We start from the raw sequence: 27,240 nt of genomic DNA, 5'->3' as shown, positions 1-27,240 counted from the left end.
GTTCTTGATTAACAAAGGCTGCTGCCTGGAGACTGATTTAAACCTGAATCTACAGTATTTTTTTTGTTTTAGGTGGTCAGGGAAATGAACATAAGAGCTGTCAAATCTCAGGTGAAACAGACCTCAACCTCACCAGGGAGGTGGTGTTTGGTGTGAATTCATCAACATGAAAAATTAATTACCACATCCCTGTATTTGCCTTCTTAGTTTCTATTTAGCCATTTAGCCTTTGGGTGATTGTGGCTCATTCCAAATAATAGCTACTGTGTCAAAAAACTTTTATTTATTTTTAATAGAAAAAGGTAAGACCTCAGCTATAATTTCTTAAGTACTAATTAGCAGTTGTTTAGTGTGACCTGCTAGCTTCCTGGTTTTCCTTCCAGAATATAACTGACAGTACAAACAAATAAAAATCACTTTCTTCAATGCAAACATTATTTTAACAATAAAATGATCCAACTTAAAATTTTCTGTAAACTCCAATAAGTTACAAGATCTTCTGTCACTGAAAAAACAGAAAATAAAGAGCTTAGCTATTAAACAGAGGTACAAATGATTAACAACATATTTTACCTCACCAAACAAAAGCAGGGTCATGAGATTTCTTGAACATTAATTCAAATTCACAAGTTAACAAGACGTTGACCCTTTTCTCTTTTTCATAACTTTCCCCCTAACCGCTTTGATCTTTTGCTCATACCAAGGCTCTAAAGTTGAAGCTGGCTGCATTTGGATAGCTTTAGCTTTTGCCACTTTTGTTTGTTTAGTTTTTCTTCACTTCTTTAAAATGATTTAAGTGTCTGATTAGGTTTGTTGTTATGATGTTTTTCTGGTCGTCTCTGCACACCTTACTTGGTGAACCTCACAGTGAGGTGACTCCACGCTAAGTTGTTGTTAGCGCGAAAGACCAACTGGTGTGAGGCTGACTGGCCGGTCACCAATCAGGGTCTAGAATGCTGCTGAAAATCTGACAATTCCAGGTCCTTGACAGTCACCTGATGCATGCAGTTTTTAAATTGCACTTATTCACACAGGCACCACAGCATTACTATACAACATCATAATTGTAATAAATACAAATGACAAAATGAAAAAATTTGATAAATATCTGTAGAGCAGAGTGTCAACATGTATAGAAATCCTACTTGCTAATCATCAAGCGCTTAGTGTGAGCATTTAGCTTTCAATAGGCTAATAAAATTCATAACTGAGCAAAGAGTACTCAAACCAACAACAAATCAGCTGATTGAAAGCTTTTGTCACTGATCACACCACAAGTGTGTGTACTTACTGCATGATAAGGTACAGCAGTGACGTTATGACATATGTTTCCTAATAAAATTTGACAGGCCTTTTTTTATATGAACTATAATAAAATAATAACCAACAGTATGTGTAGAACGATTTTAGTGCCGTCTGAATTATATGTTTTTGCAGCACCTCAATTTCTCTAGTGTTCTACTTTCTAGATCATCCCCATACACATCTCCTGGCGCATTTTTCCCACACTAGATAATCAATTGCAAGCAATTTCATCAAATTATCCAGCCTGAATAATGAAAATGGTTGTAACTCGTGTACAGTTGCAAAGATGCATCAGTTTTCTTTTTACAATGTTTTAATTTAGGGTTTATTGATTCTGGTAGCTTAAACTGATCAATATCTATCAACTGTACTCCAGTCAAAATCTTCCGATTAGAGACAATAAAAGAATTGGATTTCCATGTTATTCAATTTTGTTTGGTTTTTTTAAAGACTTGTAAAGCTTAAGCTAATTCATTGAGCTAATTCATTCTGGTGTGCATGCACAGAGGTCAGCTGCCCACACTATGTCATATAGATGTGTTATCTTTTAATTTAGTGTGTGAAGTGTGTGTACAAATTCACAGGCAGTTTTCTGGAAAAATATTTACCTGATAAATATCTACATGTTGTCGTTTGGAGCATGTTAGCATGCTGATGTGATAATCTCTAGCCTCAAATAGATGCTAGCCTGGCTACCCTTCTTTGTGTTATTACCAGAGAATTACATCTGCTGTGCGCTGCAAAAAATGCCTTGGTCAAACTCCTCCTTCAAATAGCCTATATGCTTAAAGTCGAGCAATGTGCAAAAGCCTTGTGACTTTTTGACATTGCTCGACTTCTTGTAAGTTCTTTAAATAATCCTCATGAATAGTTCTCCAAGCTTCTTGAAGGACATCCCAAGCTCTTCTTTGGATGTTGGCTGCCTTTTGTTCTGTTCCTAAGAGGATCCCACACTGTTTCAATAATGTTTAAACTTCAAATTTGTATTCAGGCAGTCAGACTCTTTCTGGGTGCTATTGTATGCTGAATCAGATTCTGATATTACATTTTTGTGTTCATAATTCCCTCAGTTTTGACAAGATCTCCAGAAACCATTGGCAGAAAACTGTGACAAAGACTCTGCCATGTTTTACAGATGTCCCTCCTCTCCTGACTTCCTACACTGACAACAATTTGAACCAGGAATTCCAAATTTGGATTCATCACTTATCAGACCTGTTGCCACTGATTTTTAATCTAGTTCTTGTGTAATTTAGCATGCCTCAGCCTTTTCTCCCTGTTTCTCTTCCTTCAGAATGTCTTCTTGACAGCCACGCTTCCAATGAGTTTATTTCTGAAGAGCCTTCAGTAAACAGTAGATGAATCAACTGAAGGGTTAGATGCATCTCTTAGGGCCTGTGTGAGGTCTTAGTTGGGCTTTTTTTCCTATTTCCTAAGGACATGACCTTCAGATAAGGTTTATCTATTGTAAGTATAAATCTTAAAATAGGAATTCATTCTTGTAAAATAGGAATAAATGGTTACCATAAAGATACCATTTAAAACTGTTTGTTAGTCTATTATGTGCAGACACATCACTGGTTCATTGCTTGGTTAGGTGCCTTTTTTATGCCTGAATGATTCATAGGTCAGTGTTAAGTGGCTTAACAGACCATAAAAAGAAAACATTCCTCTTAAAAAGGTCAGGTACAAGAACCTGACAGAAAGATTCCCAAAGAAAAGTTTTTAAAGACCTTCAGAAAGCCTGAGGAAATATTGCTCAATATCACAAAAAAATAAGATTTAATAATTAAAAATACAAGAAAATCTTACTTAAATCTTCTTAAAATACAAGAAAGTTTTTTTATGTTATATTTCATTAATAATTGGGGGGTTATCAAAAGCACTCAGTGAACTTCATTAATTACACCTGCGCTATGTATGCTAGAAAAGTAATGACATTTTAAAAAAGTAGATCACAAAACTTTGAAACCCCCGCCCACAAACACACACACACACACGATGTTCCTCATTCAAACATGGTGAATGGACTTAATCTGTCTTTAATGGAGGAGAAAAATCATGGCCAAACATTGCCCTCTGGCAAATCATCTCTCGCCTGATCCTCCCTCTCTGCATCTCAACCTCTCTGCCCTAATCATTACATGAAGCCTATAAATAAATGCTGGAGCTGTCACACAAATAAATGGAGCTGCCAACATGGGAATTGGTGGCGGGGAGCTGAAATGAGGGAGGCAAGCCAAGGGAATAACAATAAGCTCAATAATAATTTTCGTCAAGGTATGAAGAACATGAAGGCAAAGCAGGTAAATTCAGATAGCTGATCGTTCTGGCAGGAGACAGATGAAAACATCTCAGACCACGAGTCTAAAATTTCTCTGTGTGAGTGGCTGCAGGCCTCAGGTGCAGCAGGCCCGCATGGGACTAAAACTACAATCACTGTTAGAGCTGAGAGAGAGGAGATATTATATAAATATGAGGATATATTGTGCTGGCAAATGTTGAGAAGGCCTTGTAAAATTTTCCACTGAACACAATTACTAAAAATACAGCCTGGTAAACATCCAGGCTTTTGTGTTGAGGTATTTTCACTTCTTCTGCCAGGAGGACATTATTTGCCTGAATGCACAACACACAAGCCCAAAATTTGCCCTCTGCGATTTACTCATCTGAACTTTTAGAGGCTACCGGCAGCATCAAGCACCTGTGCTGATTCCAAGGCCAAGTCATCACTAGCTCAGAACTACTGCCAACATTGACAGGTTATCCACTGCCTTGGGCATGAAATCAGCTCAAGTACTTGAGTTGATTTGAGATCCAAATAAAATACGTTTTGTTTGGTTTTTTTTAAGAATTAGCGCTACACGTCCTATATTGTATTATCTGTGTATCTCTGTAGTTTGTTATTACTTCTGCAGTCACCACCATTAACGCACTAACACAGCATGATTGTGCTATATTGAGGATTTCGTTAATTAACTAAATGGGTTTCTGCTTGCCTCTGGCAAATGCATTAGAGTTTCTGTATAATTATATCAGATCACTGAACAGCTTTATTTTTCTAAGGCAGCGATTATTTGCAGGTTTGCTGTACGAACAGCTTGTCAGCTACCAACTATTAAACTGATATCAGTTACCAACTCAAAATCAATATGTCATTTTAGAACGAATTATGAATCACTGCTTCATTTCATTGTGGGAATACATTAGAAGAATGGCGCATACACAGACAATATGCCTACAAGCATACATATAAATACATGCTGAAGTTAATAAATGATGAGCTTTATGCTGTTTAGAATTACAAAAGCCAAGTCCCGTTATTTAAAAGCCACGCCTTGTGTACTGACAATGAGAACAGCTTTATAATCAGCTACCCCAGTTATGTGTGTATGGGGGCTTTAATTGACTGCCTTAATTGACTGCCAGCCAGTCCCAGTCAAGCTGCAGAGATCTGAGAGGTTGACAACTGGGAAAAAGCCTCTTGGGTGACAGTTAATCTGTGAGCCTCAGCTGCTCGGATGTCAACACACAGGGAGAAGAAGGCAAATGCAGGCAGTGCATGAGGAAAGAAAAAGTAATGTATCTAGAGACATTAAAAAACTGATTTATTGAAATAATATGTACACCGTGAAAAAAACATGCATCAGAGACTTTAATATGAAGACGTCTGAAGGTACCATGTGCCTACATATATTATAAAATCCAACGAGGGACACAGAATATTTTTTATTTAAAAATTCTAAAAAGAAAATGAAGACGCCATCTGTCAGGGCTTTGTTAATTCTATTATCTTATTTTAAGTGCACTGATGGAAGAATAAGGCAACTGACATTCACTTGTGAGTGAACACACACAGTTTCAGCAGATTAGCCTGAGACAAAAACAGCAGGGCTGGAAAGCATCCAGGCGTTCGCATCACTAATCCTGCCATCACACTGTAAAATTTAACACCGTTCAGAGTCTTTCAAGGGGTTTGATAAGCACCATCATTTCTGACTGTGCATGTGGGAGTGGTATTGTGTGCCTGTTCATGCCTTAAAATACCATTAGTGTTACACAGTTATTAAAGCACATAAATAAATACATAAATGTTACCGCAGTTATTAAAACATTTACAGAAATTAATAAAGCAAAGCAAAAAAAGAATATTCTTTTTTTCTGCTTGCTATTCTTCTTCTTCATTGTCAAAGCTTTATACAATATCTTTCTCATAATTGCGACCATTTTCACATACCCAGCAGTCGACTTTGATGTGTAAGCTAGTCTTCATCTCATTTAACTCCAGGGGAAGAATATACTCCACAACAATTTGAGTCATATGACTGAACGACATCCAAAACTGTTATTCTGTTAGAAACTGAAATTAATCACTTGTCTACATTTGGGTACAACCCTTGCTCTTAATGACCAAAACATAAAGCTAAATGGGCTGTAAAATGTTTTCTTACATGGGGTTTCTCTTATCTGTGCAGACTCTTTTGACTTTAAAAGGTTTTCTGGAAAAACATTTTATTTGCGTGTTTTGCTCTGGGAGTATTATCGCTGTTTCACTGCATCCCAGAATGACAACAGATTGGTGTTTTGAATATAAAGTGGATCAAAATAGGATTATTAGTATGCACATATACACTTTAGTGTATAAGGATGGGAATAATGAAATTGGCTACATGACTGAAAATAAGTGACTTTGCTTGAATAGCACTTTTTCAATTAATGCAATAAACAGTGGTTTACTATACAACAACAGAAATAATGAAAATTATTTTTTTCTTGTTAAATTATGCAATGTACACAAACAGGTTGCGACAAAATGAGTGGAGTTTATTTTAAAAACAACACTGACACAGATTCTTTGCTTTAAACTGACAGCTGTCAGTAATATATTAAAAACATCAGCACATCTAATATTTAGAGGCAAAGAATTTCTTGGAGGATCAAAAACAGAGTCTAGGATACTGGTGGGACAAGGCAAATCCAGTCTAAATTATCCACTATAGTTTACCTAAAACACCAGGTAAAATATTGATTTCATTGTTTTCATGGCAGCAACTTTCTAGATGGTGTGTTATTCACAATGGCAGTTCTCTGTATGCCAGTATAAAGATCATTAAAATAACCAATATGCCTACAAGCCTAAGTGAAGTTTCAGTGATGGCATTTATGATCAATTAAACTGATTGTAAATTTATATCACCTTCTAAAATAACACTGAGGTTTCCTACATGCCAAGCTGGGACATTTTATAAGGTCCCAGCTTGGCAAAACAAGACTTTCCTTAGTTTTGAGCGAGGAAGAAAGATTTCAGTCTTATCTTCAGCTAGCTTTTAGAAAGTTCTTGCTCATCCATTCATTAGTGGCTGACACAAAGTCAATTTACATGATAGCATCACACAGCTGCTGCAGATTGGTCAGCTGCACATGATCTGAGTCTCCTGTTCCACCATTTCCCAGCACTGTTGGGTTGACATCTGGTGACTGTGAAGGCCATTTGAGTACACTGAACTCATATTCAAGAAACCAGTTTTGAGATTATATTAACTTTGTAATATGGCATGCTATTCAGTGTGAAGCAGACAGCAAAAGTTACATTCTAAAGGGGATGGGCATGGTCAGCTCAATAGTGAGTTAGGCTGTGCCACTTAAAGGATGCTCGTCCATCTTGCCTCAGTGACTTATACAGCTTGACCGCTGTTAATGTTTAATGTTTCAGATGAATGCCTGACTCTGATATACAAGATTTAAACTAGCCTAGAATTCCTCCAGAAAGCCCAACCCTTTATTTCAGAAGACTGAGTAAAGGATCTCCTTGTTAAATGTGGCTGTCATAGAGAACTAGGTCAAATATTTCAGTTATCAGTTATCAAACTTAAGTGAGCATTGTTGCTGTACCTCTGTAGCTCTCAGACCAGACTTATATATATATATATATATATAGAGAGAGAGAGAGAGAGAGAGAGAGAGAGAGAGAGAGAGATATTACAATTGACAAACAGAAACATCCAGACAAATGTTTAAACATCTAGTTTAAAGTGTGCTCCAGTCTTCGGAGGGTTAGAGATGATTCCAGATTTATAATGGTTGTATTTTAAGACAGCAGCCCACATGAAAAGTGCCTTATGTGAAAAAAGGCAAGGAGGCAGAGCACATGTCTATAAACCCCAAATACAGCATAAGCCTATGATACAGTAAGTATTACTATTTTTTCCCCCCATCTCCAATTTGCCAGTAAAAGTGATGCTACGGAGGTAGCAAAGAGAACAGCATCACTACACTAACCTTAAATCGCATAACAAGATTACACATCTTATCCTCAAGGACAGAATAATAAGATGCTTTGCTTTGCTCAAATTAACTGTGGGTGTTCTAATTAAATAATAGCCTATATCTGTAGTAATTTGATTTGATGCTCGACTGGAAGAGCAATGAAGAAAATACACAACGGGCAAAGCAGTATAAAAGTTTCCTGGGGTGGACCCCATAATCATTACTTTAACTATCATCTCCACTGTTGGTGACTGTAATTGATTGCCCTCATTAGTTCCCTAAGTATCTTTCAGCAGCTTGTCCTGAACAAATTGTAACATTAATAAAAACTAAGATTCAAATCAATACTTGTCTTTGATGCCTTCTCTTTGATGATTCACTCCATCTTTGCTTACTAATTCTACCTGTCACTATCGTATGTCTTTCTCACACTGTGCTCGTGAAGTGATGACAGTAAACAGTGTGGAAGGAAATTTAAAAGACACGAGTTCAAAGCAGAGACGAAGCAGTAAAAGAGCAACAGAACAGAACGGAGCTGGTGCCTACCTGAGATAGCGCAGTGGTTCTATGGTCTCAGCCTCTGCCTCAGCTGAGCTATGGTTCATCTTGTCCATCTGTTTTCACCCAGCACAACTCGGCAAATATGAGAAGGGATGAGCTGTGCCGCTCCAAAGAAAACACTTGCGTACCTTCTGTCTGACTCAGATTCAGTGGACACACTGACTACTTCTTTGCCTGGGAATAGACTGAGAATCGAAAGGGGCTTCCTCCCTCTGTATCTTTCTCTACGGCTCTTGATTGGTTCAGGCGCTGGATGGTAATTACTGGCTGCTAGATACACTCACTCACACACACACACATAGTGAATCTTGTCTCTGTATCTCTGCCTCTCCTCTCTGTCTCTCTCTCCTTCCCACTGTGGCCCCGACTTGTTCTCTGATAAAACCAGCCGGCTGTGTGTATCAGCTGCGCTTGCCGGGAAACCCAGCCAATTAAGAATCAGGAGGCATGGTGCTCCTTGGCTGATTGGCTCGGGCTGCCACGATCATAGCTGTTCAGTCATCGACGGTGCAACAGCCTCCCTCACTTCCCCTAAATTCACAAAAGCACAAAGACGTCCATGCATACTCCCTGGTTGCCAAAGGATCCCTTGATGGAGAATCGAGAGCAAGCACCAGAGTGAGGAAACACTCGACTGCTCCGTGAATTACAAACACTACCATCTCTCGCGTGGTGGTGGGAGATAAATTAAATCTATTACCTTAACTGAAGTAATAACACTTTAATGCCAACGTGGCTACACAGCAGTATTTTGCAGCTCCGGCATTAATCATAGGTGATATTATCAGAGTGATAGTTACGACCTAAATAAATGCTGCCTCTTGATATTAATCTGAAGCAGCACCACCAGCATAAAATGTAAACCTGTTGAAAACGCAAACCTATTAATTTACACAGAGCTGCGCATGCACACAGAGAAGGGATATGTATAGCAGTATCACAAGGAGAACCTGTGGTTGCCAAGGAATGAGGCTCATGAGTGGGTTGTGGTAATAAACAATAGCCCACTTTCTTTTTTTAAAGGTCTCTCTCCCTTTTTCACCCTTCAGTTTGCCCTGACTTTCTGACTCCTTACAGCTCAGTTAACAGACTGACGCCTGTATTTCTTTTCCATTACAGAATTATTCTCCTGCATTTTTTTTTTCAAGCTGCATAAATGTACCTATTAGGAAGATAACGACAAATTCCAAGGAGGAAAGGAAAGGAAAACCTGGGCGTAAGGAATATTGGTAAACTCTGTCCTCTAGTGGTCTTAATTAATATAGCAATACCAGCCCAATAGCAGCAAAAAAGGGGCAATAACCTTTGAAAGCCTGAACCATGAAAAAATTACCAGAAAATTCAAATTCTTTGAAAATTTGGTATTTACTGAACCATCTGACAATATTTTTAATTAATTAATTAAGTTGTACTTTTGTATTTTTCTTACTCAGTTGTATATAACATTTGTATTCTATTTTATTCTATTGTATATATTATTCTATTTTATTCTATTGTATATAGTATTTTATTTTATTTTATTGCATTCCAGTGTTTTCTAATTTCTGCTACATAACTTTGCACTTTTGCTGTAACGAAACAAATTTCCCACCTGTGGGACTAATAAAGGTCATCTTATCTTATTTTATCTTATCTTAATTAAATATTCATTTGAACACATGTGTTTCAGTTTGCATTATATTTCCTGGCATTTTGAGAGCAGTAACAATATTGCTGTGCCATACTGCAAATTTTCTTATTGAGCCAACACCAAGTATATACAGTACAGGGCCAGCTTACTTCATTCGGTCTGCCCACCAGCAGCAAAAAAAAATAAGAGACCAGACAGGTTAACATCAGTGTTATCTGTCGGGGAATGTATTCTAAAAGAACCGTCTAAAAAAAAGAAAAAGTGCAAGGGCAATGCACAGATACAGATACCTGGTAGTGGTAAACAAGCAAGGAGCCAAAAAAAAAAAGGGGGGGGGGGGGGGTCAATTTCTATGACTCCAGCCTTAAACACACCAATAGGCACCAAAAGGCTTCCAAATTTTCAAAGTGGCCACACCCTTTTTCTAGAATCCAGGTGGATGAGTAGATATGTCATGTAGGGAGGAAACTATACCAGGGTTTTGTGCTGCTTAAAATCAACAGTTTAGCTTGGGTGTATAGGGATTGTTCCAAAGTCGCCCTCAAGTGGCCACTAGCAGAACAGCAATTGTTGACCGCAAGCTATCAAACCAAAGGAATAGGTCACTTGGTTATATTTATCTTTGAGTTTTCATATACACACGCACACACACACACACATACTGTGTCTATGTTAATGTGCGCTTTTTAGCTTCATTGATTATCGTTTATATGCAGTCAGTTCTAGAAGTTGATTTACACCACAAATAAACAGGTCAGCCAGCCATGAAAGAGGGATTAAAATTAGTTTTATTATTTGATAGAGCAGGAGAAAAAAAAAGGAAAATCACAAAAAAAAAACCAAAAAACATTTTTCATACGGTTTTTTCATTTGGGCAGCACTTCATTTAACAGCGCATCGACCCCAAATAAACGGAATGGTGATGTTGTCAAACAGCAGCAGCAGGCGGCAGTAGTCAGGACAGCGCAGGGTTACTTTTAGCAGGGCACGAAGTGATGGGCTTATTTCGATTGTTTTTCTTTCGCATCCACAAGACGTGGACCGCTATCTTCTGCCTGTCAGGAATGTGCAGATAACCTGGAATATTTCTGATGCTACTTTGAGACAGAAATACGAGATCTTGAGCAAATCAAGTTAGAAACTATATTCCTGTATTTCTATCAGCAGTGTACTGGTGCGCCATCCTAAATGAAACCCAGGTGTACAGTGATAACACAGCGCAAAGGATGTTCATTTACCTAATGCTGGCAGCACATACCAGCAGGGCACCTGACAAAAACTTCTGAGCTGAAGAGTATAATATGGACATGAATAAAGGACTCAAATCCTTATGCCATTAAAAAAAAAACACACATTACATCTGTATTGATGAAATCCAGAGTTAAGCAACAGGGCTGTAAGACTGGGAGTTCTGATCAATGAAGACACAAGAAACTGGATCGTTTCTACATGAAAAGTGTAAAATAAAAGATAAAGGAAGCTGGAAAAAAAAAATCACTGCTGGGGTGGTCAGCTTGTCAGATGGCTATACCACTTCTCATTAAACAAACCTCTGTGATTAAACTTAAGACAACATTTTTACATTTTAATTTAGAGACATTTTTCAAAAGGTGCCCGTAAAATCATTGCTAAGTGGAGGCACCTGGACCACCCCAGGGGTTGAAATGAAAGGGGGGGGGGGACAACACATGGTAGTAAAATAACAGAAGTCCACATGCAATGGAAAAATCCCATTTTACATGTAGACATATTGTACTTCACTAGCTTATCCTGTGCTGCTGCAACCTGATAGAAATGCACTATAGCTCATGTGAAAGGCAGAGTTAGCTCAATTCAATGACCTGACAGAAATCACACACACTTTAATGTTAAAGACTAGAAGTTCATGTCATTTGTTGCTATAGGGGTTTTTGCATAACTACATTCTGAATGCTGTCCAGCTTCTCTCGGACCAATCATAGGGTATGTGGGAGCCACTTGACAAACAAGAGAAAACAAATTCTAAGTGAAGATCCTTTCAAACTTAGGGCATACACATATGTCTTTACTAACCCTATAAATAAATTCAGATAGTTCATCTATAGAAGGGAAAAAAAAAATGCACCACAACCTATGACTAAAAGCAAAATAATGTCAAAAATATGACATTCCTTACACCCCCTCAGTTTAGCATGAATTCATGTTTATATTCAGAGAGGGTTCAAATAAACTAGAAACCTTCTAGCAGAAGGGATTCCATTTGGGCTCCACTAGTTCTTTGGAAGGTTTATTTTACAATATTCATTAAGAATATGCCCCATGTTTTTCTTTTTTTTAACGAGTCAGTGAAACCTTAATTTTTATTCTTCCTCTTGATCTTAGAAAAAACAAAGCATTTAAAAGTAGGCTGCAACATGGAACCCAGCAGATGTAAAACCACCTCAACAGTAACATTAGCCTTTAAATTCAGACCTCGACATGAGGCCACTTCCAAAGTATCAGGGAGCACAATATTCCAAACACAGTATATGAATTACAGAAGACAAAATCCTAACATTCAGCCATACAAAATAATCCAACACACATCAACTTCTCTACTATACACGCTGTAGGTTTGAGAGAAGAGGCAGTCTGTGTGTAGATAGATTTTTTTTTTCCTCCAGTTTTCTTTTTTTTTTCTTTTTTTAACTTTATTCATTTTTGCAAAGCTGAAGCAGTTCTTATTTTGTGGATGGTCCTCAAAGCTCAACAATTCCTGTAATGAGGTCTTCAGTTACGTTCAGTTCGGCCACCACAGCCTCAGTCTGACTGGTTCAGACTAGACAAGGGCAGGAAGTAAGACGAATCTCTTACGTGGGTAATAGTATTTATTACTTTTCCTTGCCTAATCCAGAGGCAGAGGAGCTCGGGGAATCTCCGGCAACTTCCTCTTGGTGCAACTGGAAGGTTCAACCAATATACAGGGAAGGGGAGAGGCAACATCACTGAAGAAGTCTGTAAAATTGTACACACGTCATCCATATCCCTCTGAAAGGGTACCCATATTATATTTAACATATTCCTTGTATCTTGAAGCTGTCACAGAACAACTCCAATGGGGGAAGGATTCAGAAAAGGAAGAAGGTAGCAGAAGTATATGGTGAAAGGTGTAAGGACACCTCTATCCAACAAGAGGCCAATTCTGCACCGTTTTGGCCAGAGGCCGAATCCATAGAAAGAATTAGAACAATAATGTAAATGGCTGTTATTGATGTTAAGGGAGCTAAATGTTATGGTGTCAAAGGGAGTGGGATTGCATTATTTCCATGCGTTTGCTGCTTGGGAGATGGAGCGGGAGGGAATCATGTCCAGAAGATATTCTCGCTGACGCTCAACTGAAGCAGAGGTCTTATGAGCAGACAAGCTGGGGTTCACGTAGGCCATGGTCATACCTGTCAAGGCACAAATACATAAGTGACAATATGGTGGCTGTTATTAATCATTTCATAATGACTTTGTTTACATGTGTACCAGTATCCTCATTATAAGTTTTGATCAAAATAAAGATGTCTTTTACACAAAATTGAGAAATCCGTTTGTTTTTGTTTTGATATACACGATCACACAAATTGGCTAAATTTACATTCCTTTGCTTAAATTTTAAATTAGTTTGACTCTGCCATTTAAAGACTAGGCTACTGTGCCTTGTATTTTGGCTTATTTTGTGTCTTTTCTTTATTTAAAATACCAAGTATATCAAACTCTTTTACTATTGAATGACAAAATGTTCTTTCTTAATTATTAATTACTGAGATGCTCGATTTTGTTGCTAACACTAGGTAGTCAGGCAGCAGTCAGAAACTTTGATAAAATGTCTTTGTGCATCAGATATTTTGGCTCCGATTGAAATTTTCCAGGTAGCACATTTGATATCTTATCGAAATATTCAGATATCTTATTATCAGGAAATGACATTTAGATGAGCAAACACCTGAAAAGTACTACAATGAGATACAGAAATGAAAAGGTGATGCCAGAAGGAATGGCACTAAAGAACAAAAAGTAACAGTATAACTCAACCTTACAACAGAGCGATTACTCCAAAGATGAGTAGAATGTAAGAACATTTGAAGTGCATTCTCTACATAACTGTGTCTCAGGTTTATATACCTGCATTGCCACCGGTCTGCTTCCTCCAGGCAGCCACGTTGCCCTGGTTACCACTGCCGCCAGCACCGACCTTTGCCCCCTGCTGCAACGAGCGAGCTGCAGCATGCTTACCGGACCTACTACCCAGTGCTGCTGCTGTCACCGCATTCTGCAGCTGTGAGGAGGAGAAAGAGTGGGCCACACTACGAGCGTTAACTGCAGACTGGAGGTGTGACAGATGACCCTGTACAGACACACAAAGAGATCGGAGTTTTGGTGCAGCTGCACTACATTACATTAAACCAACATTGTGGCTGTGAAAAAACATTTAAACCACAAGCCTGGTCGTTCAACAATACAGTCAAATGCTTACCTGCTTAATGCTGGAGTGGTGAGTAGACACAGGTATGTGCTGCATGGCAGCCCTGACCTGCTTATACTGGTGGGAGACCAGCACCTCATTTTTGGACAGTGAGGGGGAGGACAAGGTGGATTTAGAGATTGAGGAAGCAGAGGAGGAAGAAGAGGAGGCTGCCTGCTGGAGTATACGCTGTTCAATCTCCTGCTCCTGTTGGAGTGCTTTGACAAAGGCTGCCTTCAATCGACTGGTGTGCTCAGCCTTTAGGGCCTTTTTCTGATTGGACGACATGCATTGGTCACAGAGGATGGTCCCAGCCTTCTCCTTTCTCCAGCGAGAGGTAAAGTCAGTCTTACACTGGGCACAGGTGTATGGCTCTTTGGGAATGGAGCTGGCCATTGCTGCAGCTGGGCCAAGATTACCTACATGATGGATAACAGACCCATGGTAAATGCAGAGGTTCTTTGGACAAGGTTTCATACTATAACATTCAGCAGGTAGATCTACTGCTGTTCTGTAACATCTCCAAACTAGTGCAAACATGTACCCACCTCTGCCGTGCATCTCCAAAAGTTTTTGCACCACTTCCTCTAAGCCCAACAAATAAATGAATTCATTATTGGCTGCAGAAGGCAGGAAGTTGAAATCAGGGGCAGGAGGTTTTGGTGGAGGGATCTCGAGCAGCGTCTTCTCCAATTGCTTACGTAGTGCAAGTTTAGCAGCTGCCTGCCGGCTGGCTGGAGAGTCATTGACACTAGAGTTGGGTGAGACTGAAGAGCCTTTTAGGCTGGTTGGAGAGGCCTAGACACCAAAAAGAAGAAGAAAAAAACCTGTTAGAAATGACTATGAAGACACCATTTTCATATTTAGCCACCTATGCAATGAAAAGGGTTCCAAAATTAAATGCCCTCTCATCTAGAATTTCTCCATATTCAAATGCAATGACCATGTATTGCCTTACCTGAGGGATGTTGACCATGACATTACTGTTGGCCACATTAGCCACCCGAATGAGTCCCTGCTGAATGATCCTCTGGCCCTGGACCTGGACATTGGGCACAGAGGCCCTCGGAGCCAGCAAGAGTGGAGGGGGCCCTGAGCCGCTATGCTGCTGCTGTTGCTGACGTAGACTGGCTATCTGCTGGGGAGTCACTGCAATAGGCTGATAGCCACCAACGGACACACAAAAACAGACATTAGAGAGGACAACTATCCACAAAATCATGGAGAGATGCGAGAAGGAAAAAGAAAATATATATATCAACCAAGAACCTTAAAGTTGGTTGACAGAAGAATAAATAAAAAAAAATAATTAAGGTTCTATATACTTCCAAAACACTAACCTGGGCTCCTCTGACCAGGGGGGGCATGACACTCTGAGAGTTGTGTTTGGACGGGATGTGTTGGCCACCCCGCACCAAGGGAGGGGGAATCACTGTGCCTGAGCTGCGACCTGTCACCTGTAAAGTAAAAACAATTTGATCAAAACTGAATGGCCTTCCTCCACACAAGTAGTAAACTGTCTACCGTGTGTGTTATAAGTCTTATCACTGCTATAATATTCTGTAGTTTTACATGCAATTATACAATAGCAAGACAAAGTTTGGTCGGATCATCTATATTACAATAACAGTCAAATACAATGTGAATAAACAAACAGCACATGAACTATGTTGTACAGAGTAGGTGAACTCTTAAGTTTAGTAATTCAAAGAACTAGATTATGCCGCACCATAACTTGTGTGCTTTCTTGTCTTGATATGTCATCCAACCTCTCCAAACCACTCATGTGCCCAAAGAACGCAGTCCCAAGAGTGTCTTGTAATGAACTTAAGACATGTCTCAGCAGTTACGTTCTTTCATATTTGCATGCTGTGGTCTTGGTGGAATAATAGCACGATGACTACCAAGACCTGAACTTTTAACAACTGTAGAAAGTTTGTCTCATTGTGAATAGATGGATGCCCAAGTCGTGAAAAAATATTTTGAGCCTCAGATTCATCTTGCTCTATAACTCTTCTATTAGAGGTAAAAGTTGGAATCAAGCCATGTATCTCACCAACTGGCTGGACTGTAAGTCAATACTCAGTGAGTTTGATGACAATGAAAAGAGAACTTGTTTGTAATTCCTTTTTATTCAAACTGTGTTTGTCAAACTGTGACTTAGATGATGGCAAGACCACATAATTAGAGCAGTCAATGCAGAATTTCTGGTTATTCCAAGTGGTTCACAAATAACTAGTGCAACTGTAGACTCTGCAATACAAGTTCGGACGAATAAGTGAGTAGCTACCTGAAGGGATCCTTTGCTTGATGTAATACTACCTCTCACCAAAGGGGGAGGAGTAGCCACAGAGCCAGTAGCCTGAACATTAAGGAAACAGCATTACAAAACATAATATTTTAGTACAAACATTACATCATATGGAAAACAGACATTTATAGCCCTTCTTCACTAGTACCTAACTCAGGTCACCTTGGCATGACTCAGTTTTTAGGGTTTTCCATTAGGTGGTAGAACCTGGTACTCTTTTAGTACCTACTCAGGCAGGGTTCCAAGTGATCGGAGGCCATCCGATCACTTGGAAAACCTGGTATCGAGGTATCGAGGTAAATGGCAACACAAAAAAAACAGTGTGGTCTCCAACAAAAAGCCATACACTGAGCAGCCATATACCATAGCCTCGATGTCCTTTTTTGTGGAGGACCTCACAGGACTTTCAGCCGCACTGTTATAACAACCCTATGCTCATTAGGTGGTAGTCCATTGTAAAGGAAAATGACCGAAACACAGTCGCGTAGGTACTAGTGGAAAAGGGCTATCAGAAGAATGGGACTTGTCTGATAAGAATTACTTGTACCTACTGGCTCATACAAAAATAACACAGATAAAACTACAAAAAAATGTTAAAGGTCTTGTTACCTTCTGTACTGTGCTCTCCTTTTGGATCTGGCTCTGTCGTAGTTTCTTCAGCAACACTAGTTTGGCCTCTTGGAGTCTTAGTTCCTCCTTGAGCTGTTTGATGATGCGCTCCCTTTCCTCAGGTGAACTCTTCTATAAAATGACATAGAAGATAATAATGAGAAATCAATTATAAGGCTGGGACTTTCCACTACAGATTAATTGGGCCAACTCAACACATTAGCTGACTGAAATAAAAGCACATAGAATGTGTCAACAAAAATTGCTGCATCTGTTTAAGTGATACATTTTTCTATCGTTTTTCGCACAAAGTTGGAAAATGGAGTTTCAAATCAGTAAACAGAAAGGAATCATTACCAATGTATAAATTATTTTTTCCTACCATAAGTTTATCTGTGTCAGTCTTTGTGAAGCAGTGGCCATTCATGAGAGGACTGGATGGCTCATTGTCCGATAACACAATCACATCATCTGGCGAGGGCGGCTGTCGCTCTTTCTTAATGTCGCTGAGAGGAGAAATGTTGAAAGATCATTTAATAAGAGTCCGCTTTGTATTATACTTTAATACACTTTAGTGTTAAAAAAAAAACAACTGCAATTACAATGTAGTTTTGTCTTTCATCCAGTAGATGGTAGTATTCAATTATAATTTTACCTTCCTTGTTGTAGTGTGAATGTGTGCTAGGACACACAAGAAGGAAAGAAGCAAGAGATCAATAATGGAGTAATGGCGGCAGGGGAAGAAAGCAACAACCCATTATCTTTGAAGAAAGGTAAAATCGACAGTCCTTCTGAACGCTCCCGTCCAACAGCAAGATTGCACCCAAACAACACGTAAACAAAGGCCAAATTAAATGCATTTATTTTTTGTTTTTAAATTGAAGAAAAGGCTGAAGACTTTTGATGAAATGTTAAGTAGCTTTTCCTGAGCACCAGGGAGAACAAAGGCGACTAGCGGAAAGCTTCATTTGCATGAGTCTGCAGAAGGGTGGAGATAAGAAGTTGGGGGTTGTTGTAATTTAACAGCTCATGGACCATGGCAGAAGAATAAATCTGCCTCTGTCACGGTGGGGAGCCTGTCAGGTACTAAAAGACTCAGTGGTAAGGAGAACTAAGGGAGGATGGGCTGTGATATGACACTATGTGAGGGGTACTGATTAGTGCCATACTGTGGAGTTATGCATGTACACATGCAGTGTAGTTATGTAATTGTTCAATTGCTGTCAAGCTGGAGGCTTCAGGGCTTCAAGCGCAGACCCAGTTTGCCACTCAGACAAGGCCTCACCCCTCCCCTACCTCTGTGGCGAGGCCTGTGGCCTAGCCAGATCGGCACAGCCTGGGCCTCAGCTCTCCCCTCCCTCCCAGCTGCCGACATCAGAGTCACAAGCTGAGCAGAGCGGCGGTCTGCTGGAGACACTGGAGAGGGTGACAGTGAGGGGGAGGGGAATATACATGGCCAGGAGCCAACCTATTGTGTACACTCTCTCTCACTCGGTTACTTCTTCACACACCCCTCCCCCATCCTTACTTACTTCATCTTTTATACTCCAACTCACTGACTCAGACCTTCACATTTTTCTCTTCCTTTTGTTCACTTCTGTCTCCAGACACGTTTCTGTGCCATCTACTCCTCCTTCACAGCAGCTGCCCTGACAACAACCCTCAGCAGATATTGCACGATCAGTTCAATAAGGCAAGCAATAACCATGTTGTTTATGAGACAATCATTTCCTTAGACTAAGCAATCACAACACAAATCCCAACAAACATTTGGTGTCATAAAAAAAAAAAAAAAAGAAAGAAAATTCAGCTGCTGCCGAGAACACGAACCCTCCTAAAAGAGTACTTTCCTGACAGGATTCATTAAAATCTGGTTTGGAAAAAAAAAAAAAAAAAAAAAAAAATCATGAGATAACCTGCAAGTTTTAGAAAATGCTATTCCAAGAAAGATTACCCTCCCTAAGCACTGCTAAGGTTTTTCTCCCCATAGGTTTACATGTCTTTTTATACAACATGATTAAAAACAGCACAACACATAACTAGCACTAGAGGAGAGGTGGGAGCTTCATCCTCTCAAACAAAAGCTTAATGGCAACCCAGCTCCTTGACTGACTTAGTCGCTCTGCCAAATGACACAGAGCACCAACCACCGCAAGCTAGTAACTATTGAGAACAGCTTACACAAGCATCACAACACACACCAACTTGGTTATGTAATGTCCAGGGTTTCTGCAATGCTCGGCTTCCCCAATCGTAGATTCACACTGAACCTACTGTAGGACTGCTGAATCAGTCATTATGAGGTGCAGTGGAATTCTCATTCAGAACGCAATGCAATACTGCCAAGTGCCATTTCAGACTACGCATGACTCTCGTAAGGTAACGAAATGCCATGGCTAATTACAAGAGCAAATAAAACAAAGTGCGCAAATATTGGCATATAGTTATAATGTACACGAAGCATTAACATGCATGCAAACTACTTGAGTAATGCCTCACCTTAGGGAAGAGGTCAACAACCTGCCCTTGCGAGGCATGGGTTAGAATTAGGGTTAACTGTGAAAATTTATATGAATTAATTTATCCTCTCCCAATTACTGCCATCCACCCATCACTCGCATGTGCTGCTCTTTTTTTCTCCGATTGTTTGGTAGGAGAAGCTAAAATGCCTCTTTTGATGTCGAAGGCTGCCGATGCCTGCTTTAGGGACAAACTTGTGAAATTGCAAAGTTGAACACACCAAGCAAAAACTTGGTTGAAAGGTCTGCAAAAGCTATAAGGCTATAAAGTAAAGTTATACAAATTCTGGTTACTGTCAAAGCCTGCTTCTGTATTAAAAAAAAAATACAAAAAAACCCCCAAAAAACCCACAAAAAACAAAACAAAAAAAACCCCAACCAAGACGAGTTGGTATGGTAAGAAAATGAAAAAAAAAAATCCTATAAAAGCACCCTAAAGATCTGGATGTTCATCAATGGGAAGGGAGAAGAAAAAAAAAACAAACAAAAAACACAAAACCCAAGCTTCCCCCCAAAACAGAAGTCTGTATGAGCTGCTAAAATTTGGCTTCACATGTCCTTGCTAAGTAAAACACTGAATAAGAATTGTGTTAATGGAAGGACGGCGCAAAGGAAGTGTGTGCTCTCCAAAAACACTACATTGTTGTACGTCTCAAGTTAATTTCAAAAGGCAATGATGTGACTGGATCAACAAGGGCATGGCACACCAAAACCAGCAACTTGTTCTGACTATTAAAAATGTGAAAGGATCAAAGGTTGAGGCTGAACTGCTACTTCTGGGCCTGGATGCCCCTCAGTTCTTTAGGCAACAATGAATTCAACTGAATCAAAGTTTAGCGTATTTCAGGGCAGCATTTAATGATCTGAAGCTTAAGAAAGGAGCTGGATGATGGTCATGATAAGAAAACCCGTGTTTTCGAACTGTCCAAGTTAAGAGTTCCAACACCGACCTAAAGACTACACTAGGTTGTGGACGTGGTCAGCTGACAGATGCCCTGAACAAATGGTGCTGAAGGAGCTTGAAAGATGCATGTGTAGCCAGTTCATTATAGTGTATCATGTGGATGAGTCTGCAAAATGCCCCCCCCAAAAAAAAGGAAAGGACAGCACAGACATCCAACTGGGGCCTTGCAGTCCCTCTCAGTTGATTTAATTTATGCTGCTCAAACCCCAGCAAGTAATCACACACTTGCAAATGTGGAAACTGTAACACCATCTTCACTGAGATGTTGCACTATGGCATAAAAATGGGCTGTTGATACATTTGAAATATATTTATGAACTGAAACAGTGTTTTGTAGTAGCAGGAACAATACAAAGTTCTCATTGTTGTGTAAGACTCCTGAGCATCTACTGATAACATCTCAGAAGCTCACTAAATTTAAGAGCTCCCTTGATTTTTCCAGCCTGCACTGTGAATGATGACTCAGTGTTTTCAATAAAGATCATTTTTTCAAAGTCTAGTCAAGTTTTGTTTCTCAATAGTTGTGAGGTAGATGAGGATCAGACCATATTTTATGAGTAATCGATTCAGAAATCCTGGTCATTTCAAAGGGTTCATGACTTATTTTTTCTTCCAACTGAATACGTTCACACTTCCAAGATGTCCAGCTCAGTTCAGTTACTATATTTTTCTCTGGCGAAGAAAGATGTGGTTTGCATTCCATTTCAGTAATAGTTTTACAAAGCTTGCCAAGACACACCAAGTCCTCTATATAGTACAACAATAAAATCATCGTTATGCGGTGAGTATGCACACAAACGCATGCTGAGAGTTAAACGGGGGCCAAAGGTGACGCCTGTGTGTCGTTATGATGCACCACAGACAGAGCCAACAAACTTTCAGCATAATCACAACCCTGTTCCACTTTAACTGCCATCAGATCAGTGTGTGTATTTATCGCTCTACCAAACACACATCACATGACATCAGGCATTTCTCTGAGTAGTCATGTGACACACCCACTACCCCTCCTGGCCCCTCCTTCCTCCAACTGCTCCTTCCAACGTGGAAACCATGGCAACGGCCAGTTGGAACCAGTTTGTGACACATAGCCTTCATTTTGTGTGAAGTGTGAGGCAGAGTTCAGGTGCTGCTGTGGGAGAAAATGGAGCCCAGGCCTCAGGAGCCTCAAAGTTTTCAAAATGGGGGCAGGCTGCCGACAACCACACAGCGACTTCCTGTATGACTCCTGTCAGACCACTTGCTGGTGCAAAGAAACGAGAAACTCCAATCGACACGTCTCAGCACAAAACCTTGCGTTGTGCATGAAAGCATGAACTTCAGGGCCTACAATACATAAATAACTCTTGAGAAGTTTTCAAACAATCTTGCACACAAAAATGTGGATGAGTACTCCAACTCAACTGTCCTTTTAACCCATTTGATGATTGAGTAATAGTTAAACATAATCAAATGGAAACAGAAAGAATTTTGCATTTTGATGATTAGGGTCTATTTTATGAAAGTGCAAATATGTGAGAATTGTTTTCTTTGGAGACAGCTGGCTGACTATGCAAAACTCAAGACCCAGTGTACACGCAAGTCATAAACACTTACCGATACCAGTGGGCGATAATTATTGAGTCAAATCAGTTTTGCGCTGACTAAAATGTTCAGCATTAACGTAATAAAGTTAAAAAAACATTAAAATTTAACTGTCATTACAGATTTGTTCATTTTCAGTTTAGAAAGATGAATATAAATCACACCTGTTATGAGTTAAATTGAAGCTAAACATCTGTATTGCTCCCCATTTTAAACACTTTACTTTTTAATCACAAACTAATGTGTGCAACAGCACAATGTGAACTAAACAGGAGTACATTCCCTGTAGCCACCAAACTCTGAACCCCTACATTAGCACTGTTAATATTACTTCTTCTTTTCTGATCTTTTTACTTTTCTCACCTTTTGGATGTGCTCATGTCAACAGGCTCATCTCCAGTTTGCACCTCCACCTTAATGGTCGCTTTCACTTCACCAGCCTTCAGGATGCTAGCTGCTACCTTAGCAGCCTGCTCACTCTTGAGCTTGACACTCTCGGTTCCAGATCCCACAAGGGCCAGAGGGGTCCCAGCTGCATCGCTCTTCTCGAGTTTAACACGTTTACTGTCCATGTCGCCCAGGGACCCAGCAAGAGCTGCATGGTCCCTCTCTAGAGCCCGCTTCTGGCTGCGTGTTTGACGCACTGCGTCCTCTGACATGGCTGCTCTCACCCTGGAGAGAAAGACATAAAGGAAAATGTTACAAAATAAATCTAACTACATTAAAAAAAAAAAAGAAAAAAAAAAAAGATTTGGTTGTGGAAAAAAAAAGTAGTCATCAAACAGATTAAGGTGCACTCTTACTGTAGGGCTAAGGTTCACAGATTTGGGGGCAAGCCCCAGCAGACTGGTGAAGTATATTAAGCAAATCTAAGCTGAATAATTGTGGATTTTTAAACAAAATTATTTTGCCATTGAAACAAACAAACTTGCCAATGCTACTGTGCACAGTTAATTTAAATCAAACATGATCAGCCCCAATCCTGTATGGGGCCTGGATGCATGCAAGAAAATGCTTGAGAACGACTAAACGTCATCTGTGGAGGTTCTCAGTCATCTAGGTCAAAGTAGTTTAAAGTGCTTCAGTTGAGGGCAGCTGTGAAGAAAGCTTTTAAACGAAAGGCAAAATGTCTTCAAAAACCTAAAAGAAGTTCAGTTGCCTTCGACTCGAGCACTCCATTCAACCTCTATTCTAGGGTATTTTCTATAGTTCAGCATTACTACGAGAATTCCAGAAACTGGTTTCCCCACACTATTTAAATAAGTAAATATTTTGTATGATTTGCCAATACGACATAACACACTATATCAGCAAGGCTGCTTAATCCTACTACATACATTTTTATGACTCAAGCCTTCTTGTGGGCCACCTTCATAATTTTCCTAATAATCCACAAAACAAAGTAACATGTTATTCCTGTTTTAATCTCTATTCCCAGAGACCAGCGAATAAGATGCACTTGAGCACTCTATCAAGTGGGGGCTGATGTTCTAATTCAAATCTGATTTTGGAATTTGAGACAAAGAAATGGTGGTATGCATCTCGAAGTAAACTAGTGGTCAACATCTCAAGATACCTCAGCTGGGCAAAACTGGATAGCAGTCTGTGTGTCAGCTTTGCAGTGCTGACATATATGATCTTGGAAGCAGCCTTTGTCTTAAAGGAAAAGAACGAGAGAAGAGTGGGAGGGGTAGTTTAATCGAATAACCTAACATGAACCCAACAGTCAGGGTAGGATGCCAATCAAGTTTAATCAAGTTACATTTGTTTGAAGATTTTAAGCAATAAATCACATTTTATTCCACTCATTCCTATACCATGAAATATAAGCAAGAAATATGTCGATATAAGTTGTAGAAGTATGCTATAAAAAGAATACACCCTTAAATGTTTTTTTTAGTCTATAAAATGTAGAGTTTAAAAATGATAACAATGTAATATTAATATCTAATACAGGCATCTCCTTTCCTACTGCCAGTGTCCCAGATGCTGACCTTAATCTCATTCAGTACAGTTGCAGCAGACGATGAGAGACCCACTTAGGTTTCTGAGAAAAAGCCATTACACAGCAGAAAAATAATACCAACACTGTGCAACGCTGACACCAACCACACCAATGTAGGCCATGTATTCATTAAGCACTTTGTGCTTACAAACATTTTTTCTCATGTATCCAAAGTTTCAAATATGACAGACTGTACTGTACTCAGACCAAAATCATGAAAATGCCTATTGCATATCTAATGACACGCTTAGACTAACCACTAACTGTATCCCAGGATTGTTTGAAAGACAAAAAATGTTAGAATTTATAAACCAGACTAAAACTCGTTTATGCTTGACAAGAGATGCAGGTTTAATCTCAAGACAAAACAGTAGAATAAAGCAAGGGAGATGGTTGGCTATAAGCACATCCTGCACAGGAAACAAGGCAGCAGACGAGGAGAAGAAAATGCTTGAGCCGCAATGCTTTGGGGCTCATCAGCTGATGATGAGCTGATGAGCAAACATGGTTCACTTATGTGTCAGTTAAGAATAAAAAAACTAAATAGTTAAAATTTAGTACCTTAATGTCTTAAGCCAACAGAGAAGGAGGAAAAAAATTGACCTGCCATTGCAAAATGATATTATTCAAACAACTACTGAAAAAGCACTACATAAAGTTAAATATCTTTTGATTTGTCCCAGTGAACACCCATGGTCATCCGCTGTCACTGTATGTTACACAATCAGAGCATATGTGACCTACATTGCATTGTTTAGTCTGGATCTAAATGCTCTCTTATCAAACTAGGGCTAATAGGATCTGTGGTTATTTTAGAACTGGTACTCAATCCCTTTTAACGTTCAGAACTATTTATACTAGTTCTACATTTTTAGGGTATAAACAGTTAGGCTGTCCAGTTCTTTGGGTTCTTTAGCCATGCTGGCTCACTCACAGGATGATCACGCCCCAAATTAATTCTCACACATTTATTGAATAGGTCACATTTGTTTATTAAGTTACTATGCATTATACTAACACACAGCATAAAAGTTAACTGGGTGCATTTATATTTAACCACAGGGCATCTTATTTGTTGATCACACATGTCTGCGACATGTCATAATTTGTATTGTAACAAAGTCTTGTGTCTCCATGTAAACTCAGGTATTAACTTGTTCCCAGCTTATGAGATGTGCACTGTGCTATGTTTGTTGATAAACACTGATATTCCAATGACAGGAAAAACTTATAAACTTATATTTTAATATCTGATTGCTTAGCTGATATTTGACCATTAAATGAGAATCACATCATTTAATGGTCGTCTTATCTGCTGAAAGATTTTGGGTTGTCCTCTACCCATATTAGACCATTTAATAACAAAAAGATATGATTTTTTTAAGTTACAACTGTATCGGTATGTACAGTAGGGCTGTGTCACATATCATCTGTGAGAATGCCAGTGTAATTTTTTTTTTACATTTTAAAAACACAAAAAAGGTCATATCACTGCTATAGCATGCACTCGCCATGCACTCGCCATGCACTCCCTAGCGCACACAATGACAAGACAAGCCTGGGCATGTCTAAGGGAGCCACAAGAGCAAAAGCTGAGTGTGAGCATCAAAAAACAATTAACAACTTAAGTAAAGGACAACTTCAACAACCTTTGCGAAATACGCAAGAAAATTGCTCCTGCTAAAGGTGAAAACAGCAAATTTGTTTTGCCATCAAATACAAATGGGCTAGAAAAGAGGAGATGTTGGCAGCTAGCAATGTTCAACCAAAATGTAAACAAACAACTCTATCACGCATTGCTGGAGCACTCACTAGCGACACTCCACATAACAGGAAGAGCTAACGGTGAATGGAAATTACCGACATGGTTATATGGTGGAAAAAAAGCACTTTACGCAAATGACTAAAACACCTGATCCAAGATACAAAATCCCAGTCAGAAAATACTTTTCAGTTTATGTGAGAATATAGTGCAGCTTTACTTTAGTTACTGTTAAACTAAAGTGTTCAACAGTTATTTTGTGCTTTTCCTCAAAATTTAGAGGGAATACACTACTTTGGGTCACTACTATTGCACTCTATGACCCCTTTTCCATTAGCACCTACTCGGATCAACTCGCCATGGTTTTCAAGTGGGTCATAGTACCTGGTACTAAAATAGTACCTGCTTGACCGGGGTTCCAAAGCGATCTGAGCAGGTACTAAAATGTGACGTCCTACATGCCAACCGACTGGCTGATGCAGTGGCGTCACTCAATGAGTCATCAGAGGGTCTTGTTCACGAAAATCAAAACTGACATTTTTGAAACCCAGCAACAAGGGAAATGGCTACAGAAAACAATGCTGTGGTATCTGAGTATGACAAAAAGCCACAGACTGAGCTGCGGGTTATTATCGCTTCGATGTCCACCTTTGTAGCATTCGTGTCGCATACCAATTACGTCACAGAACACTCGACCGCGCTGCTTTAACGAAGACCACGCAAATTGGGTGGTACTCAATTGTAATGGAAAATCAGTCAGAGGCGAGTAATGGCGAACCATGTGAAGTCAATCTGAGTAGGTACAAAAGGAAAAGGGGTTTAGGCTGCTGCTGCTGGGACCTTCCAGTAGATTCACACTTCAAATTAACAAGTGAGTTATCAATGACAGCAGCGCAAAAAAAAGGATGGAAAATGCACTTCATGGTGCCTGCAAGCATCAATGCCCACCCAATATCATCAGAAATGTAAACACATTTTCTTGAAATACTGTGATATAATTTTGACAGTATATCCCCCCAATGTACATTATTTGTAACACAGTAGTGCCTTATTTTATTTATCTGGGGCATCTACTTTTTTTTGACACAACTTCACTTGCATGACTGATCTTTTTTTTTTTTTTTTTTTTTTTTTAAGTTAAATCTCTACGACCTGACGCATCACTCTAATGAGGCGAACAGACCCAAGCTACACGAGCAAAATGCTGCATGCTGCCTACCAGAGCCACTCACCCTAGATATGGAGGTTTAGGGGT

General features: G+C 39.4%; 2 protein-coding genes across 4 annotated transcripts in view; both read right to left on the bottom strand.

Annotated features, from left to right (window-relative positions):
• yjefn3 (YjeF N-terminal domain containing 3) overlaps positions 1–8,512 on the bottom strand; it is a 48,294-nt gene extending 39,782 nt beyond the window's left edge. The window contains exon 1 of one of the 2 annotated variants that reach the window (XM_063467310.1): positions 8,119–8,512. In XM_063467310.1, the coding sequence (XP_063323380.1) occupies positions 8,119–8,186 (68 nt within the window). In that variant the 5' untranslated portion in view covers positions 8,187–8,512. The remainder of the gene's footprint in view (positions 1–8,118) is intronic. The other variant, XM_063467309.1, reaches the window with a different exon arrangement.
• Positions 8,513–10,533: 2,021 nt separating this feature from the next.
• The window catches only part of gatad2ab (GATA zinc finger domain containing 2Ab), a 29,736-nt gene continuing 13,029 nt past the window's right edge, over positions 10,534–27,240 (bottom strand). For both annotated transcript variants that reach the window (XM_063466289.1, XM_063466290.1), the window contains exons 2-11: positions 22,582–22,890; positions 17,534–17,657; positions 17,152–17,283; positions 16,522–16,593; positions 15,572–15,688; positions 15,190–15,390; positions 14,780–15,029; positions 14,244–14,650; positions 13,892–14,114; positions 10,534–13,173 (exon numbers count right to left, since the gene is read on the bottom strand). In XM_063466289.1, coding sequence (XP_063322359.1) covers positions 13,040–13,173; positions 13,892–14,114; positions 14,244–14,650; positions 14,780–15,029; positions 15,190–15,390; positions 15,572–15,688; positions 16,522–16,593; positions 17,152–17,283; positions 17,534–17,657; positions 22,582–22,877 — 1,956 coding nt within the window. In that variant the 5' untranslated portion in view covers positions 22,878–22,890 and the 3' untranslated portion in view covers positions 10,534–13,039. The remainder of the gene's footprint in view (positions 13,174–13,891; positions 14,115–14,243; positions 14,651–14,779; positions 15,030–15,189; positions 15,391–15,571; positions 15,689–16,521; positions 16,594–17,151; positions 17,284–17,533; positions 17,658–22,581; positions 22,891–27,240) is intronic.

The sequence above is a fragment of the Pelmatolapia mariae genome, linkage group LG23, assembly GCF_036321145.2.
Source record: "Pelmatolapia mariae isolate MD_Pm_ZW linkage group LG23, Pm_UMD_F_2, whole genome shotgun sequence".
In the NCBI taxonomy this organism is placed as follows: domain Eukaryota; kingdom Metazoa; phylum Chordata; class Actinopteri; order Cichliformes; family Cichlidae; genus Pelmatolapia; species Pelmatolapia mariae.
Note: the sequence above shows the minus strand (reverse complement) of the source record. Positions and strands in the feature narration are given on the sequence as shown.